Here is a 14,585-nt window from a genome sequence, read left to right as displayed (position 1 = left end):
ATATGGTAGATGGTTATTAGCTGCATTTCTTGTCACACACCTTATTGTATTAGTATTTGATGCCCCTAGTTTGTTTCCTATTGTGTTTAACTTTATATCTTAAATTCATCCTCACTGGAGGCTTGTTTTCTGAGACTCTTGGTTGTTATACCTGAAGTTGTTATAAATGAGGAACCCATATTCACACATGTGATGAATGAGTTTCTTATTTCTATTCAAGGCTTTGGATATACAGTAAGGCAAAACGTTTCTTACTGCTTCCCTTAATGAATGAGAAGAATTTGTCTAGTTTCACAAATAGGCCTTGGCTTTGTTCTGGGAGTAGGCCTTTTCTCTGATATCTGTATTGAGCGATAATCCCCCAACTTCTAGTCCTTAAGGTATATATTAGACCTGGAGTGTCTTCCCCCCACCCCCCTCTTCTTTTGGGCTCCCATGGCATTAGTACCTACTTTGAACTTTCTCTTTCTTTTTTGCGTCTGGAGTGTTCCCTTTTTTTAAAGCTTAAATATGCCCTTTTTTTTGTTGTTGTTTTGTTGTTTGGTTAGGGTTTTTTTTTGTATTTTCAATCAGTATTTCAACTGTATTTGGTGTGTCAGCTCTGCCATATTATCATAAATATATTAACTTACCTTTAGAGGCATTTTCAAATTTATTTTTATGTTCATTGAGTACAGCTGACAAAACCATACTCTGGAACCTAATATTATATGTGAAATGAAGTAAAAAATTTTAATTTTTAAGAATGATGATGATGATTGCCACACCCTCAACCCCCCCCCCCCCCCTCCTTTATTCCATTCTTCTGCGCATTCAGTAGGTATTGAGTATCCATTTTGTGTCAATAATTGTTTTGGGTACTGGGGAAAATATTCCTGCAGCTTATATTTTTGTGAGGGTGTTTTAGTTAATAGACAATATATAAAATGAGTAAAATAAGTATGTGAAATAGTGATAAGTAATGAAGAAAAAGCAAGGGAGTAGGTTAAAGACCTTGGGAATTTGCTATTTTAAATAGTATTAGCTAGGAAAGGAAATTTATGATGTTCTTCATAGCTTTTGTGATAAAGAACCTTTTAGGGTTTAGTGAAGGGTGGAAATGTAAATACACATTTTAATCACTAATGAATAGCTAAAAAATGTCCTTTTTACTTTACTTTGAATCCTCTTGATGTTTTATGTTCCTTGTTTAGAGTGAGGATGAAGAATACAGCAGCTATTTTAAGTGGTAGAAAAATGCTCAACCTTCCAAATATAGTCTTTGAATTCACAAAGTGATTGATTAGTTCTTCATTTCCTAGCTAGAATTGTGTACTTTTCAAATCTTGTCTTTGAAAGAAGGAAAGAATCCTGTACATTACTTCATTTTCTCTCCTTTTCTCATTCCTTTATACACACACAAGTATGGGCAAAATTAGAGCATGTTTAAAACCCTAAACCTAAGGGCAAGTTAGACTAGGACCCTGTTTTATGATGAAAAAATAGTGGGATTAATTAGTTTTCCATTGGAAAACATGTTTAGTGTTAATTATTCTATATGATCTTTCTTTATTAAATATGTATCTCTCCATATATGAGCTTTTTCTTTGTATCCAATACAAAAGTACATTTAATTTTGAAGTATGTGAGGAAGGAAAACTGTTTTGAGATATTCTCAAACTTACTTTAAACAATATATAATAATAAAGGAAAGAACTTATGTTAGTGTTTTCAGCTACCTCATTTTATATGTAATTAAATTTTCTATTTTTTTCTTCCTAGGTTTACCCAGGGTTGATGATAACAGCTGGCCTTATCCACTGGATTTTAAATACATTGAACATAACAGTTCACATAAGAGATGTATGTGTATTCCTTGCACCAACTTTTAGCGGCCTTACCTCTATATCTACTTTCCTGCTCACCAGAGAACTTTGGAACCAAGGAGCAGGACTTTTAGCTGCTTGTTTTATTGCTATTGTACCAGGTTACATTTCTCGGTCAGTAGCTGGATCCTTTGATAACGAAGGCATTGCTATTTTTGCACTTCAGTTCACATATTACTTATGGGTAAGTAACATGTAATTTATTGTTACCATTAATACTTATGAACTTTCTGCTGAAATGCTGTAGGTTGTACACATTTGTCTTTTATCAATTACTAGAGACCCGTTGCATGAAATTTGTGCACTCGGGAGGGTGGGAGGGGGTAGTCCCTCAGCCCAGACTGCGCCCTCTCGCAGTCCAGGAGCCCTCCAGGGATGTCCAAATGGATGTTATTTGGTTAAATGCTTTTTTTGTACCTATTGATATAGATACATGACCTTTTTCCTTTGACCTTTTGATATCATGGATTTCATTAATTACTTTCAAATGTTGAACCAGATTTTTATACCTGGGATAAATCTAACTTGATCATGGTATATAATTAGTATATACTAGAGGCCCGGTGCACAAATTTGTGCACGGGTGGGTTCCTAAGGGGGTTGGGGGTCAGGGAGTCTGGGACACGATCAGCCCTCCCGCAGGTGGGACGCCCTTGCCAGCCTGGGATCTGGATCCGTCCTGCTGACATTCGTGCCAGTTGTCGGTAGCCACCTGGTGGCCGTTTTATATTGTTTCTTCCTTGCGGAGCATCTAAGGAGGGGAAGTGGCCGCGGTGCCCGAGGCCTACTTCCAGGAAGCTGGCGGCACTGGTCCATTGGTGCCTGGCTTCTTCTCCGGAGATTGGACCTGCAGGACTAATGAGGGAGTGAGTGGCTGCCGCCGGGCTGGTGGGCCACTGGGATGGGTTGGTAAACTGAGCAGCACTTCCACTGTGGGAGCGCACTGACCACTAGGGAGCAGCTCCTGTGTTGAGCGTCTGCCCCCTGATGGTCAGTGTGCGTCATAGTGACTGGTCGACTGGTCGTTCAGTTGCACCGGTCACTTAGGCTTTTATATATATAGAAGAAGAAGATAGATTGTTGGGTTTGATTTGCTAATATGTTGTTGAAGATTTTTTAATTTTATTAACCTTTTCAAAGAACCAGCTGAGTTTCATTGACCTTTTCTATTGGGCTTTTAAATTTCTATTTCATTTATTTTGGCTCTGATCTTAATTATTCTGTTTACTTTGGGTTTTGTTGTTTTTCTAGTTTCTTTAGATGTAAAGTTAGATTGCTTATTTCGGATTTTTCTTATTTCTTGTGGTAGGCCTGTGAAACTATGATCTTTCCTTTTAGAACATGCTTTTGCTGCATCACACAATTTTGAAATGTTGTGTTTTCATTTTCATTTGTCTCAAGGTAGTTTTTTATTTACTCTTTAATTTCTTCTTTAATCCATTGGTGGTTTTGTAGCATGTTATTTATTCTCCATGAATTTGTGTTTTTTTCCATTTTTCCCCCCTGTAGTTGATTTCTGGTTTCATGCCAATGTGGTTGGAAAAGATACTTGATATGATTTCAATCTTCTTGAATTTATTGAGGATTTATGTTTTGTGCCTAGTTTTATCTATCCTGGAAAATGTACTGTGTGCACTTTAAAAAATGTGCATTCTGCTGTTTTGGGATGAAATGTTTTATAAATGTTAAGTGCATCTGGTCCAATGTAACATTTAAGGTCATTATTTCCTTAATAATTTTCTATGTGGATGGTGTGTTTTTAAACCACTGCTTAAACTCTTTTACAAGGTATATGTTTTTAAAAGATGCACTTTTTGTCATCACATTATTTTCAAAGCACTGTTGATGGACATTTTTTGTTATGTGTTCTTTAGAGATTCTAACCTTTTTTTCCATCAGGTTTTAAGAGAACAATCTTTGTAGCCAATCTGCCATGGTTTGGTTCCTTTTTGTTTAAATGCTACCACTGAGGGTGTTTAAACCACCCTAATGTGTATTTTATCAACTATAAAATGGAATATTAGTACCTACCTGATATGATTTAAATAAGTTAATGCTTGTAAGGGTATAGAATATTGTGGGAACACGGAAAGTGATGAGCACATGTTTGTTCTGTTGTTACTATTAACCAAAAACAGAGCTAATAGAGATAAAATAGTACTTGGAGCAGTGCTTATCATCTTGCCTCATATAGTTTTTGTTGTTGGTGGTGGTTTTTTAAAATGTTTTGTTCTGTGCCTTTATATTCAGTACTTTCCTTCACCCATATTTCTCACAGCCGGAGATTTGATTTCTGTCTATATGTACTGTATTTGGGAGTTTCTTTTTCAGAATGCCCCATAATCAAACAGTAAGGGCTAACCCTTTGTGTCTAGCCTACTTTAGTTAGCATGGTAAGTTGAGAGTCATCCATGTTATTGCATGTTTTAGTAGTCTGCTACTTTTTATTGCTGAGTAGTATTCTGTTGCATGGATGTACTATATAGAGTTATTTTGTTTTCTAGCTTTTGACAGTTGTGAGTAAAGCAGCTTTAATTATTTGCATGCTATTCTTCATATTGACATATATTAGTATTACTCTTAGATAAATGCCTGGGTGTGGGATTGTCAGTTTACATAAGTACATTTTTAATTTTACAAAAAGCTGCCCGTTTTCCACAGTGGCTATGTCATTTGGCATCCTCTCTATCAGAGTATGTGGAGTTACATTTACTTGCTTCACCAATGAATGGGATGTTAAAATTTATTAATTTTTAGCCATTCTAGTAAGTATGTAACAGTATCCCATGGTTATAATATGCTTTTCCCCAGTGACTGATAAATTGAGCATAGTTTCATGTGCGTGTTTTCCATCTGTTCAACCCTTTGGCTATGTTTCAGTTGGGTTATTTGTTTTCTTATTATTGAGTTGTAAAACTTCTTTGTATATTTTAGAAATAAGTCTTTTGTCAGATGTGTGTTGTGCAAACATTTTCTCCCAGTCTGTGGCTTGTCTTTTTATTTTTTTAATGGTATCTTTCTAAGAGCTGAAATGTTTAATTTTGATGAAGTTCAATTCATATATATATATTTTTTTGGTATATTGTCAGAAGTCTGTGTATAACCCAACATCACAAACACTTTCTCTAGAAATTGAGTAGTTTTAGGTTTTACATTAAGATCTGTGATCCATTTTGAGTTGATTATGGCCTGTGGTGCAATAAAAGGATTAGGGTTCTCTGTTTTTGGATTTGGATATCCTGTTGACCCAACACCCATTGTTGAAAAGACAGTTCTTTCTCCATTGATTTATTTACTTTAGTAGCCTTGTTAAGATCAGTTGTCAATATACATTGGGTCTGTTTGGCAATTCTTCTCTACTGTTTTTGACCTGTTAAGTATCTATCCTATGACAATACACTAGGTTGTGTTTATTAGTTTATAAAAACACTTGAAATCCAGTAGCATGAGTAATTCAACTTTGTTCCTCTTTTTCAGACTTTTTTTTTTTTTTTTTTTACTCTTCCTAGTCTTTTGCTTTATATAAATTTTTGAATTGGTTTGTCAACATCTACCCAAAAAGCCAACTGGAATTTTTATTGGGAGTACATTATCTATAGATGAGTTTGGGGAGAATTGTCATCTTTTTTTTTTTTTTTTTTTTTTTTGATTTTTACAGAGAGAAAGGGAGAAGGATAGAGAGTTAGAAACATCAATGATAGAGAAACATTGATCAGCTGCCTCCTGCACACCTCCTACTGGGGATGTGCCCGCAACCAAGGTACATGCCCTTGACCGGAATCGAACCTGGGACCCTTCAGTCCACAGGCCGATGCTCTATCCACTGAGCCAAACCGGTTAGGGCGAGAATTGTCATCTTAGTATGACAACCTGGTGGAGGCCCATGGAAAAGAGCTTGTGAGTGCTGGCTTCCCTTTTGTCTAGATCCTTATTCTAGCACTTGCATAATTGTTTGCCTTGTAACTAACTTTATAATAAGCTTAAGAAAACATATTGTTTAGACTTTTTTCTCTCATTATGGTGAAAATGACCTTTTTAGTTTTCCACATTCAAAGCACAAGCAGAATTTAAGTCTTTTAATACTCTAAACCTGAACACATGTTTGTAGATCTAGAGGAATGTTTTCCAATACAATTTTCTGTGACAATGGAAATATTCTCTATGTACTCTGTTTAATAGGTCCCAGTTATCAACTTACTTTTCATGGATCATACATTTGGTGTTGTATCATAAAAAATAAACCATCATCAGACCAAGGATACCCAGATTTTTTCCTATGTTGTTTTCTAAAAGTTTTATAGTTTTGTGCTATACATTTAGGTCTGTGATCCATTTTGCTTTAATTTTTGTGGCGTATAATGAGGTCTGTGTTCAGATTCACTTCTTTGCATGTACGTGTCTAGTTGTTCTAGCACCATTTTGTTGAAAAGACTATTCTTTCTCTATTGAATTGCCTTTGCACCTTTGTCAAAGGTCAGTTGACTGTTTGTGTGGGACTTCTTGTGGGCTCTCTCTGTTCTGTTTCATTGATCTTTGTTCTTTCACCAATACTATACTGTGTTGATGACAGTAGTCCCCCCCCCCCCTTACCCACAGGGGACATATATTAAGACTCCCAGTGGATGCTTGAAATGGTGGGTGGTAGCAAACCCTGTATTTACTATGTTTTTTACTATACATACATATCTATGATAAAGTTTGGTTCATAAATTAGGCATAGTAAGAGATTAACAACAGCAATGATAAAATAGAACAATTATAACAATATATTGTAATAAAAGGTATGTGAATGTGGTCTCTCAAAGATTTAATTTTTGAAAAGTCTCCAAAAATTTTCCACATATAAATTTATAGCCTTTACTATCTTAACTGAGCACTTACGCACTGTGGCTGTGAATTTTGTAGTTTGAGGTACAACAGCAAAACAAGAATGAATTTCTTTTTCCTTTACAATTTCATGATAGAATATTTGTTCTTACTGTAAATTTTAGCAGCCTCAGCTTATGTTTTTTTCCCCCCTTTATTGAATCAAGGACTTCTACCTTTTCCCTTAATGAAAGCATTCCACAGCTTTTCTTTGGCATATAAGAATTGCCAGCATCACTACACTTGTGCTTTGAGGTCATTTTTAAGTAAAATAAGGGTTACATGAACATAAACACTGCAATACAGAGACAGTTGATCTGATAACCAAGATGGCTCTAAGTGACTAATGAGCAGATAGCATACAGTTGTGGAGACACTGGACAAAGGGATGATTCATATCTAGGTAGGATGAAGGGGGACAGCACAAGATTTCATCACAATTCTGAATGACACTAAATTTAAAACTTATGAATTGTTTATTTCCGGAATTTCCCATTTAATATCTTTATACTGTGGTTGACTTCAGGTAATTGAAACCTTAGAAAGCAAAACCGTGGATGGGAGGCTCTACTGATTGAATGTTACCTGTTCTTTGCTTTAATGTAGTAGCATAATAGAGGCCCATTTTAAAAGAAAAGAATTCCTTTAAATGAGCTCTATAGAATAATGTTAAAATTGAACTTCTTATCAGGCATGGCAATGAATCTTTTAATACATAATTGCTTGTAATGGGACTTAATTTCTTTAGAACATTCACATGATTCGTCTTAAAAAAAATGACCCTTTGCTCTTGGCATGAGTATTTAGAGCCTTGTGTTTCTGAAATTTAAAATTTAGTTTTCTGCTTACAAAACAGATTAAGAGACAGAAAAGCATGGAATAGACTGTGGAATCTCAGAGGGAAGGCGGGGGAGGGTGGGTGGGATCAACCAAAGAATTTGTATGCATATATGCATAACCCATGGACACAGACAGTAGGGTGGTGAAGGCCTGGGGTGGGGAATGGTTGCTAGAAGAGATCGATGGTGGAAAAAGGGGGACATATGTAATACTTTCAACAATAAAGATTTTTTTATAAAAGCAAAGAAGAGTGAGGGCATGGCAAAAATAAATAAAATTGCTTTTCTGAAGTTGCTAATACATTTTGCTTTTTCAGATGAATATATAAACTCTTACCTGGGAATTATTTCTTTGATTAATTTTTAAGTCACTAGGTAGAAATTGGTCAACATTTTGAGCCTTTGTTTACTGCAAGTTGTCTTCCCAGTTCAGAGTAATTGAGAATTTTACTGTTATATTATTAGGCTGTTTAGAAACTATTTTAGGAATATAATAGTTTCTTGAAGATATTGATTATAGTATTTGAAAATTTCTAGATAATGAAAAGTTTTCCAAAATGGATGCTCATAATTAGAATTATACTTGAGATGATCACATTCAAATGTGAAGTTACATATTAAGGTTAAGCAAATCAACAATATGGAAATAAAGATTTACTGAATAATTTTATTCTTTAGTTAAAATCTCAATTTGATATTAATAATTTTAATATAAAAATGTAACAAATGGAAATATATAATTTGTTCCTTTGAGATGATTTTTTTTACTGAAAACTAAATAGCTAGAAATAAAATCAAAGCTATTTTTAAAATGTCTGACTGCTGCCGAATGTTATAAATGCATATATTAAGTGGATCTGAATAACCTTAGTACATTTTAAAAATAACTTTGGCTTTTTGTAATACATGCTTACTAAACATTTTTTTATTCAGCAGGAGCATATGTTAACATTTATTACATCAGGTTTTTTTTGTTTTTAGGTAAAATCTGTAAAAACTGGTTCTGTTTTTTGGACAGTGTGCTGCTGCTTATCGTATTTCTATATGGTAAGATATTATATTTGAAACTACATGAGTTCTAATAAATCTTTTTAGACGTTAGACCAGTTCCTCCTCTTCATTTTTCGTTTCATCAAGGGCTAGTTCTCCACTTTGTTTCTCCTGAAATCTTTAGGATCTTAATTTTGTTTAATGTATACTCTTTCATTACTCCCATTCTCTTCCTTTACCCCTCTCCCCAGGGCCCATATGGACTTTTGCTTTAGTGGGGAGGGCTAATACTCAACCTCTCAAATACAATATTTGCAGCGAATGAAACAAAAGTCTTACTTTTTAAATATACAACTCAACCTAAATAATGGTAACATCCTCTAGGTCAGTGGTTCTCAACCTTTCTAATGCCGCAACCCTTTAATACAGTTCCTCATGTTGTGGTGACCCCCAACCATAAAATTATTTTCGTTGCTACTTCATAACTGTAATTTTGCTACTGTTATGAATCGTAATATAAATATCTGTGTTTTCCGATGGTCTTAGGCTCTACAGAACCGCTAGCAGGGTCGCCTAAGACCATCGGAAAACACAGATATTTACATTATGATTCATAACGGTAGCAAAATTACAGTTATGAAGTAGCAACGAAAATAATTTTATGGTTTGGGGTCGCCACAACATGAGGAACTGTATTAAAGGGTCGTGGCATTAGAAAGGTTGAGAACCACTGCTCTAGGTTAACCTGTAAACTACCTATTTTTTCAATAGATTACTTAAGATTGGGGTTCAGTATTACCTTTTCATTCTCCTGTCTTTCTTTTTCACAGCACAACCTGTTTAGCAGTTTTATGCCTGAAAATTAATGATAAAGTTAGGTACCTTTTTTTTTGTTTGTTTTTAAACAAATGTCAGGATTTTTGCATCCAAATTATCTGTACCCCTTTTAAAGTGGTTAAAGCCTGGGACACATTCTGTGTAATTATACTCAGTAATAGTAAACCTCTTTCAAGTTAAGACTTAAATTTTGGAAATAATCAGGAATCCTTCAGTTAGGTGCTCAGAGTAACATTCTTTTTGCTGGGGAAAAAAAAAGGTAGCATGTGACTGAAACAATAAACTGAAGACAGTTCCTTATAAGTGGTTCTGAAATATTGTAGACAAGAGCAGCATTGTTAAAATATATGTTAACATATAGTCTTAAGACTATAAGCCATTGCTATACATGGCTTTTTCAAACTTTTAATTACTACTATTAGAGCACATCCAAAAACTTTTATCTTGATAAGACCCTATTTCCTATTATTGAATGTACTTAAAAAATTAATTCTATTGGTTGAGAATAAACATTATCTTTAGGATCTTTATAAATTTACACTAAAACATACTCAGTTATTCTGATTAAATAGACTTATTCTAATTTTGTGATGTCGGCCAAACATTAAAATGGTATCTTGATTTGTATAGGAAATAATTTATACCCTAGGCAACACCTTTATTTTGAGGATTACAAGTATATCCAGATCATTTGAGTATTCCCTTTAGCTGAGTTGTTGACTGCTGCTAATAGTCTTGTTTATATTCTCAGTAAAGTTTCTTGAATATATTTATCATGCAAAAATGGGGGAAGTAAATAGGTTTTTTTCTTTTAAATGTTTATGATCTATATCCTGAAAGTCCTTATTTCGTGACAATCCTTTTACTTTCAATTCACAAGTTATAATGTTCTCAACATTCTCTTTAACTTTAATTTAATTTGACCATTTTTCAAGTGAATGTAGGAAAGCATTTTGGATTTATAGTATTGTGTTATTTAATTATCAATAAAAGTAAGAAGAAATAAGTTATTTGTGGTTTTAAGTTATATGCTCAATTTTTAAGCATCTCTGAAAATTGCTAAATATATTTGTTTACTGTATGCTTTGATTATTATGACAAAACTTACCTATTAAAAAAAAGCAAACAAATTATTTAACTTATTTACCCATAGGTCTCTGCTTGGGGTGGTTATGTGTTTATTATCAACCTTATTCCACTGCATGTATTCGTGTTATTACTGATGCAGAGGTACAGCAAAAGAGTCTACATAGGTAAGTGATTTGACTTTTGAAATCTTTCTGCTTTTAAGAGGTGTTTCATATACATTATTTTCATTGTACAGACTTTTTCTTAGGCCAGTATTAGCAATGAGAAGGTAAAAATAATTTTAATTTCGCTTTTTGTACTTATAATGAGGGTTAGGCATTTTACCTGTGTTGTTACCAACTTCTTGATGAGTTTTTATAGAAATTAGTCTAGATTTAATATTTGTCATTAATTTTTTTTAAAAAATTGGGGGAATGAGCATTTCTGTCATGAAAATCATCCACATATACATATTATTCAAATCCAGCTTACTAGAAAAGATGGAGCATCTTCTAAGTAAACAGTTTAAACTTTTAAAAGCCCTTTCTATATAATATTCAACAGACTTAGTTCATTTGGGCTGCCGTAAAAAAATACCACAGACTAGGTAGCTTGTAAACAACAAGAATTTACTTTTCACAATCTGGCTGGAGGGTCCAAGATTGAAGCACCAGAATGGTCATGTGCTTTGCCCTCACATGGTGAAAGGGATGTGCTAACTCTCTTGGGGCCTCTATCAAAAGGGCACTAATCCCTGGATCCTTCCTGCCGTAATCATCTCCCACCTTCTAATGCCTTCATATATTGAAAACCTTGGGCATTAGGTTTTCAATATATGAATTGGGGGTGGGGCACAAACATTCAGACCATAGCTATCTTCATTTAGTCTACAGTTTTTAAAACATTCTTGAATTAGATGCTTAGTGATCAATGGTGTCTCAAGTCTTTAGAGTTCATTTTCTGTAATAGAGACAGAAAATTCTTATGGGTTGAATTAATCAGAGAAGTTGTGATTGAAAACCAATATATCAGTAAAATAATGCAATTTCATTATAATAATATTTTTGGAAAACAGTAACAAAGATATAAAAGCTCATTAGCATGATTAAAAAACATAGTAGTTTGTCAGTTCCTCAAAAACTTAATCACAAAGTTATCATATGATCCAGTGATTCCACTACTAGGTCCAGAATAGGCAAATCCAGAGAGAGAAAGTAGATTTAGTGGTTGGCAGGGGCTTAGGGAGTGGAGGAATGACTGAATGGGTATGGTATTTGTTTATGGGATGAGGACATGTTCTGGAAATAGGTAGTGGTGATAGTATACAACTTTGTGAATATAATAAAACCAATGGTATATTTTAAAAGGGTGAAATTTACTGAGCATTATATCAATTATAAAAAATTCTAGTATATTTATAGCCATTTCAGTGTACCTTATAACAATCACCACTGGCATAATTAATAGATGTTTAGTTCTTATTATTCATCACAACTGTCCTAAGTTCTTTACATGAATTTAACTCATTAATCTTCATAAACACACTGTGTGGGTAGGCATTGTTACTATCTTCGTTTTACAGACGAGGAAACAAGACACCATAATTTCCTGAAGATTTTGTAGCTAGTAATGGAACTTAGATTTTTGTCTCCACAGCCCATAATGCTAAAAATCACTATAACTATGTGCCTAGTATATAAATACCTTACAGTTGAAATACATCAACCTATTAGGTCTCTCTATCCTGAAAACACCATAACTTGTTATTGGGATCTAGAAAGGAGAATTGTAGATTAAACTGTACTTTTCAGCTTTTTTTTTTTAGAACTACAGAAGGAAAAAAGGTTTTTAGGTTAAATGGTTGGTTATAGGGAGGGTTAAGGTTAGGGTATGTTTAATTAAGAAATTTTGGGGTCCTGAAAATTATAGGGGGAATACAGTGGAGAGAAGATTGAGGGATACACTTTTGTGAAATGCAAATGAATTAGGAAGAGGGGAAGAGCCAAAGGGAAAGTCAAAGGTAGCCAAATAAGGAACGTTGTTGAAGAGGTCAAATGGAAGGTCTACGTAATAAAAGTTTAAAACAGTGATGGGCAACCTTTGAGCTTGGTGTGTCAAACTTCGCCAAAAAACTGAGCATAACTCGGGTAGTGTGTCACTTTGAGGAAAAAACATTATTTCGCGATTTTTATAGTTTAAATAACATAAATGTTTCATCCTTGGCATGCGGCCGCCTCAGGGGCCGCTTGTCATCAGAAATGGCACTGACACGCCTGTCAGAGGTTCGCCATCACTGGTTTAAAACATGAGCAGTGTTCAGCTCCCCTGGAGTGTTAGCACTAAGATGTAGTAGCATGAGAATTGAGACGAAACCTTTATTTGGTGGGTTAGAAAAGCATGGTGTTAATACTGGCTCTTGAGAGTTTTTCTTCTTTTCAGAGGGAAGAGAAAATGGTTTAGGGATGTTAGATATGTGTATAAAATTAGATTAGTAAATGTCTCAGATAATTTCATAGTGTTCAAATTCTCTACCCCAATCTCCTTTCTTCTCTCTCTTACTCCACTCATGTAAATAAGGGTATTTTAGTTTGTTTTTATGCTCTTTCATAGAGTTTACTTTTAAATGGGTAGGAAGTGATGGCACAGATCAAATGTTTCTCTTCCTTCATCCTGAATATATCAGGATTTAAGTTAAATTTAACCTAACTTAATGGTCCTGAAAAATATGGAAGCATTACCAAGTGTTTGTATATAGTTTGTCCTCTGATTTTTTTAAAAAATATATCTTACTGGTTTTTTACAGAGAGGAAGGGAGAGAGATAGTTAGAAACATCTATGAGAGAGAAAAACATCGATCAGCTGCCTCCTGCACACCCCCCAATGGGGATGTGCCCGCAACAAAGGTACATGCCCTTGACCAGAATCGAACCTGGGACCCTTCAGTCCGCAGGCTGACGCTCTATCCACCGAGCCAAACCGGCTAGGGCTGTCCTCTTGATTTTTAACACACAACATCCTGGTCTGTAGTTATTCCTCCTCATGAGCAGAAATCATCATACCTAATAAAATGGTAATATGCAAATTACCATCACTCCGCTATGCCCACGATTGGGCCGGCTGGAGGCGCGGGGGGCGGGACTCAGGGTGGCCAATTGGCTGGCGGTAGGAGGGGAGGGGCGGGGACTCGTGAGTCCCCGACCCCCCCCCCCCCCCCCCCCCCCCCCCCCGCTCCTCCTGTGGGCTTAAACGGCTGGCGCTGCGGAAGACGCTGGTGGTGGAACTCGGGGTGGCCGATTGCGTGGCTGCTGGCGCCAGTTTTCCGCCAGCAGCAGTTTTCCTCTGGCCACCCGCCCGATCGGAGCACCTCCCGATTGGAGTTCCTCTCGGGGTGGCCGATCGTGCTGGCGGGAGGCGCTCCGATCGCGGGTGGCCAGAGGAAAACTGCTGCTGGCGGATAACTGGTGCCGGCAGCCAGGTGAAGGAAAAGTCTATTGCACGAAACTTCGTGCAACGGGCTCCTAGTATTTAGATAAAAAAGGATTGCTAGATGGCAAACTCATAATTATATTAACCAAAAGTTTGATTGGGTTCTAAGAATCAAATTAAGTGAAGTAAAAATGAATTATTTGAAATAATTACAGAAAAAATATACTTTCCCTTTGAGTAAATTTTTTTGCACGTGTCTTTAGACTCAGTTATTAAGCCAAGGAAAACTGTTAATTTGTTCATGTGGAAAAGGAGGAGCATGGGCGTTAATGTGGATGTGTATGGTAGGAATGGGAAGCCAAGGTGTAAAGAAAGTTGAGATATAAGGTGGTAAGAAGCCTATCTACTTGATGAAATTGGGGTGTGATTATAAAGTTAAATTATTTTGTGAAAATATAGTTTGGACTTGTTGAATTGGGAAATAAATTTTACAAAATTACGTTACAAATAGGATTCTGATGTTTTCACACAAAGGAAGAATACCCAGGCCTTATTTTGCATTTATAGAAAGACTGGTTTTACAGGTATCACATAACACTGATGGAATGTAAAATGATTTTAACCTTTCTAATTTGATAAAGGTTTATCATACTTTATGTCATAAGAATATATTATTAAAGATATGAAGTCATTT

At 35.3% G+C, this 14,585-nt stretch overlaps 1 protein-coding gene across 1 annotated transcript in view; it reads left to right on the top strand.

The window, feature by feature from the left end:
- STT3B (STT3 oligosaccharyltransferase complex catalytic subunit B) overlaps positions 1-14,585 on the top strand; it is a 74,784-nt gene that overhangs the window by 31,206 nt on the left and 28,993 nt on the right. Inside the window, exons 3-5 of the mRNA XM_079794791.1 lie at positions 1,762-2,049; positions 8,552-8,617; positions 10,551-10,650. Coding sequence (XP_079650917.1) covers positions 1,762-2,049; positions 8,552-8,617; positions 10,551-10,650 — 454 coding nt within the window. The remainder of the gene's footprint in view (positions 1-1,761; positions 2,050-8,551; positions 8,618-10,550; positions 10,651-14,585) is intronic.

The sequence above is a fragment of the Cnephaeus nilssonii genome, assembly GCF_951640355.1.
Source record: "Cnephaeus nilssonii genome assembly, chromosome: 17".
Classification (NCBI taxonomy): Eukaryota; Metazoa; Chordata; class Mammalia; order Chiroptera; family Vespertilionidae; genus Cnephaeus; species Cnephaeus nilssonii.
The sequence above is the reverse complement of the archived record's forward strand: the minus strand, read 5'-3'. Positions and strand labels throughout refer to the sequence as shown.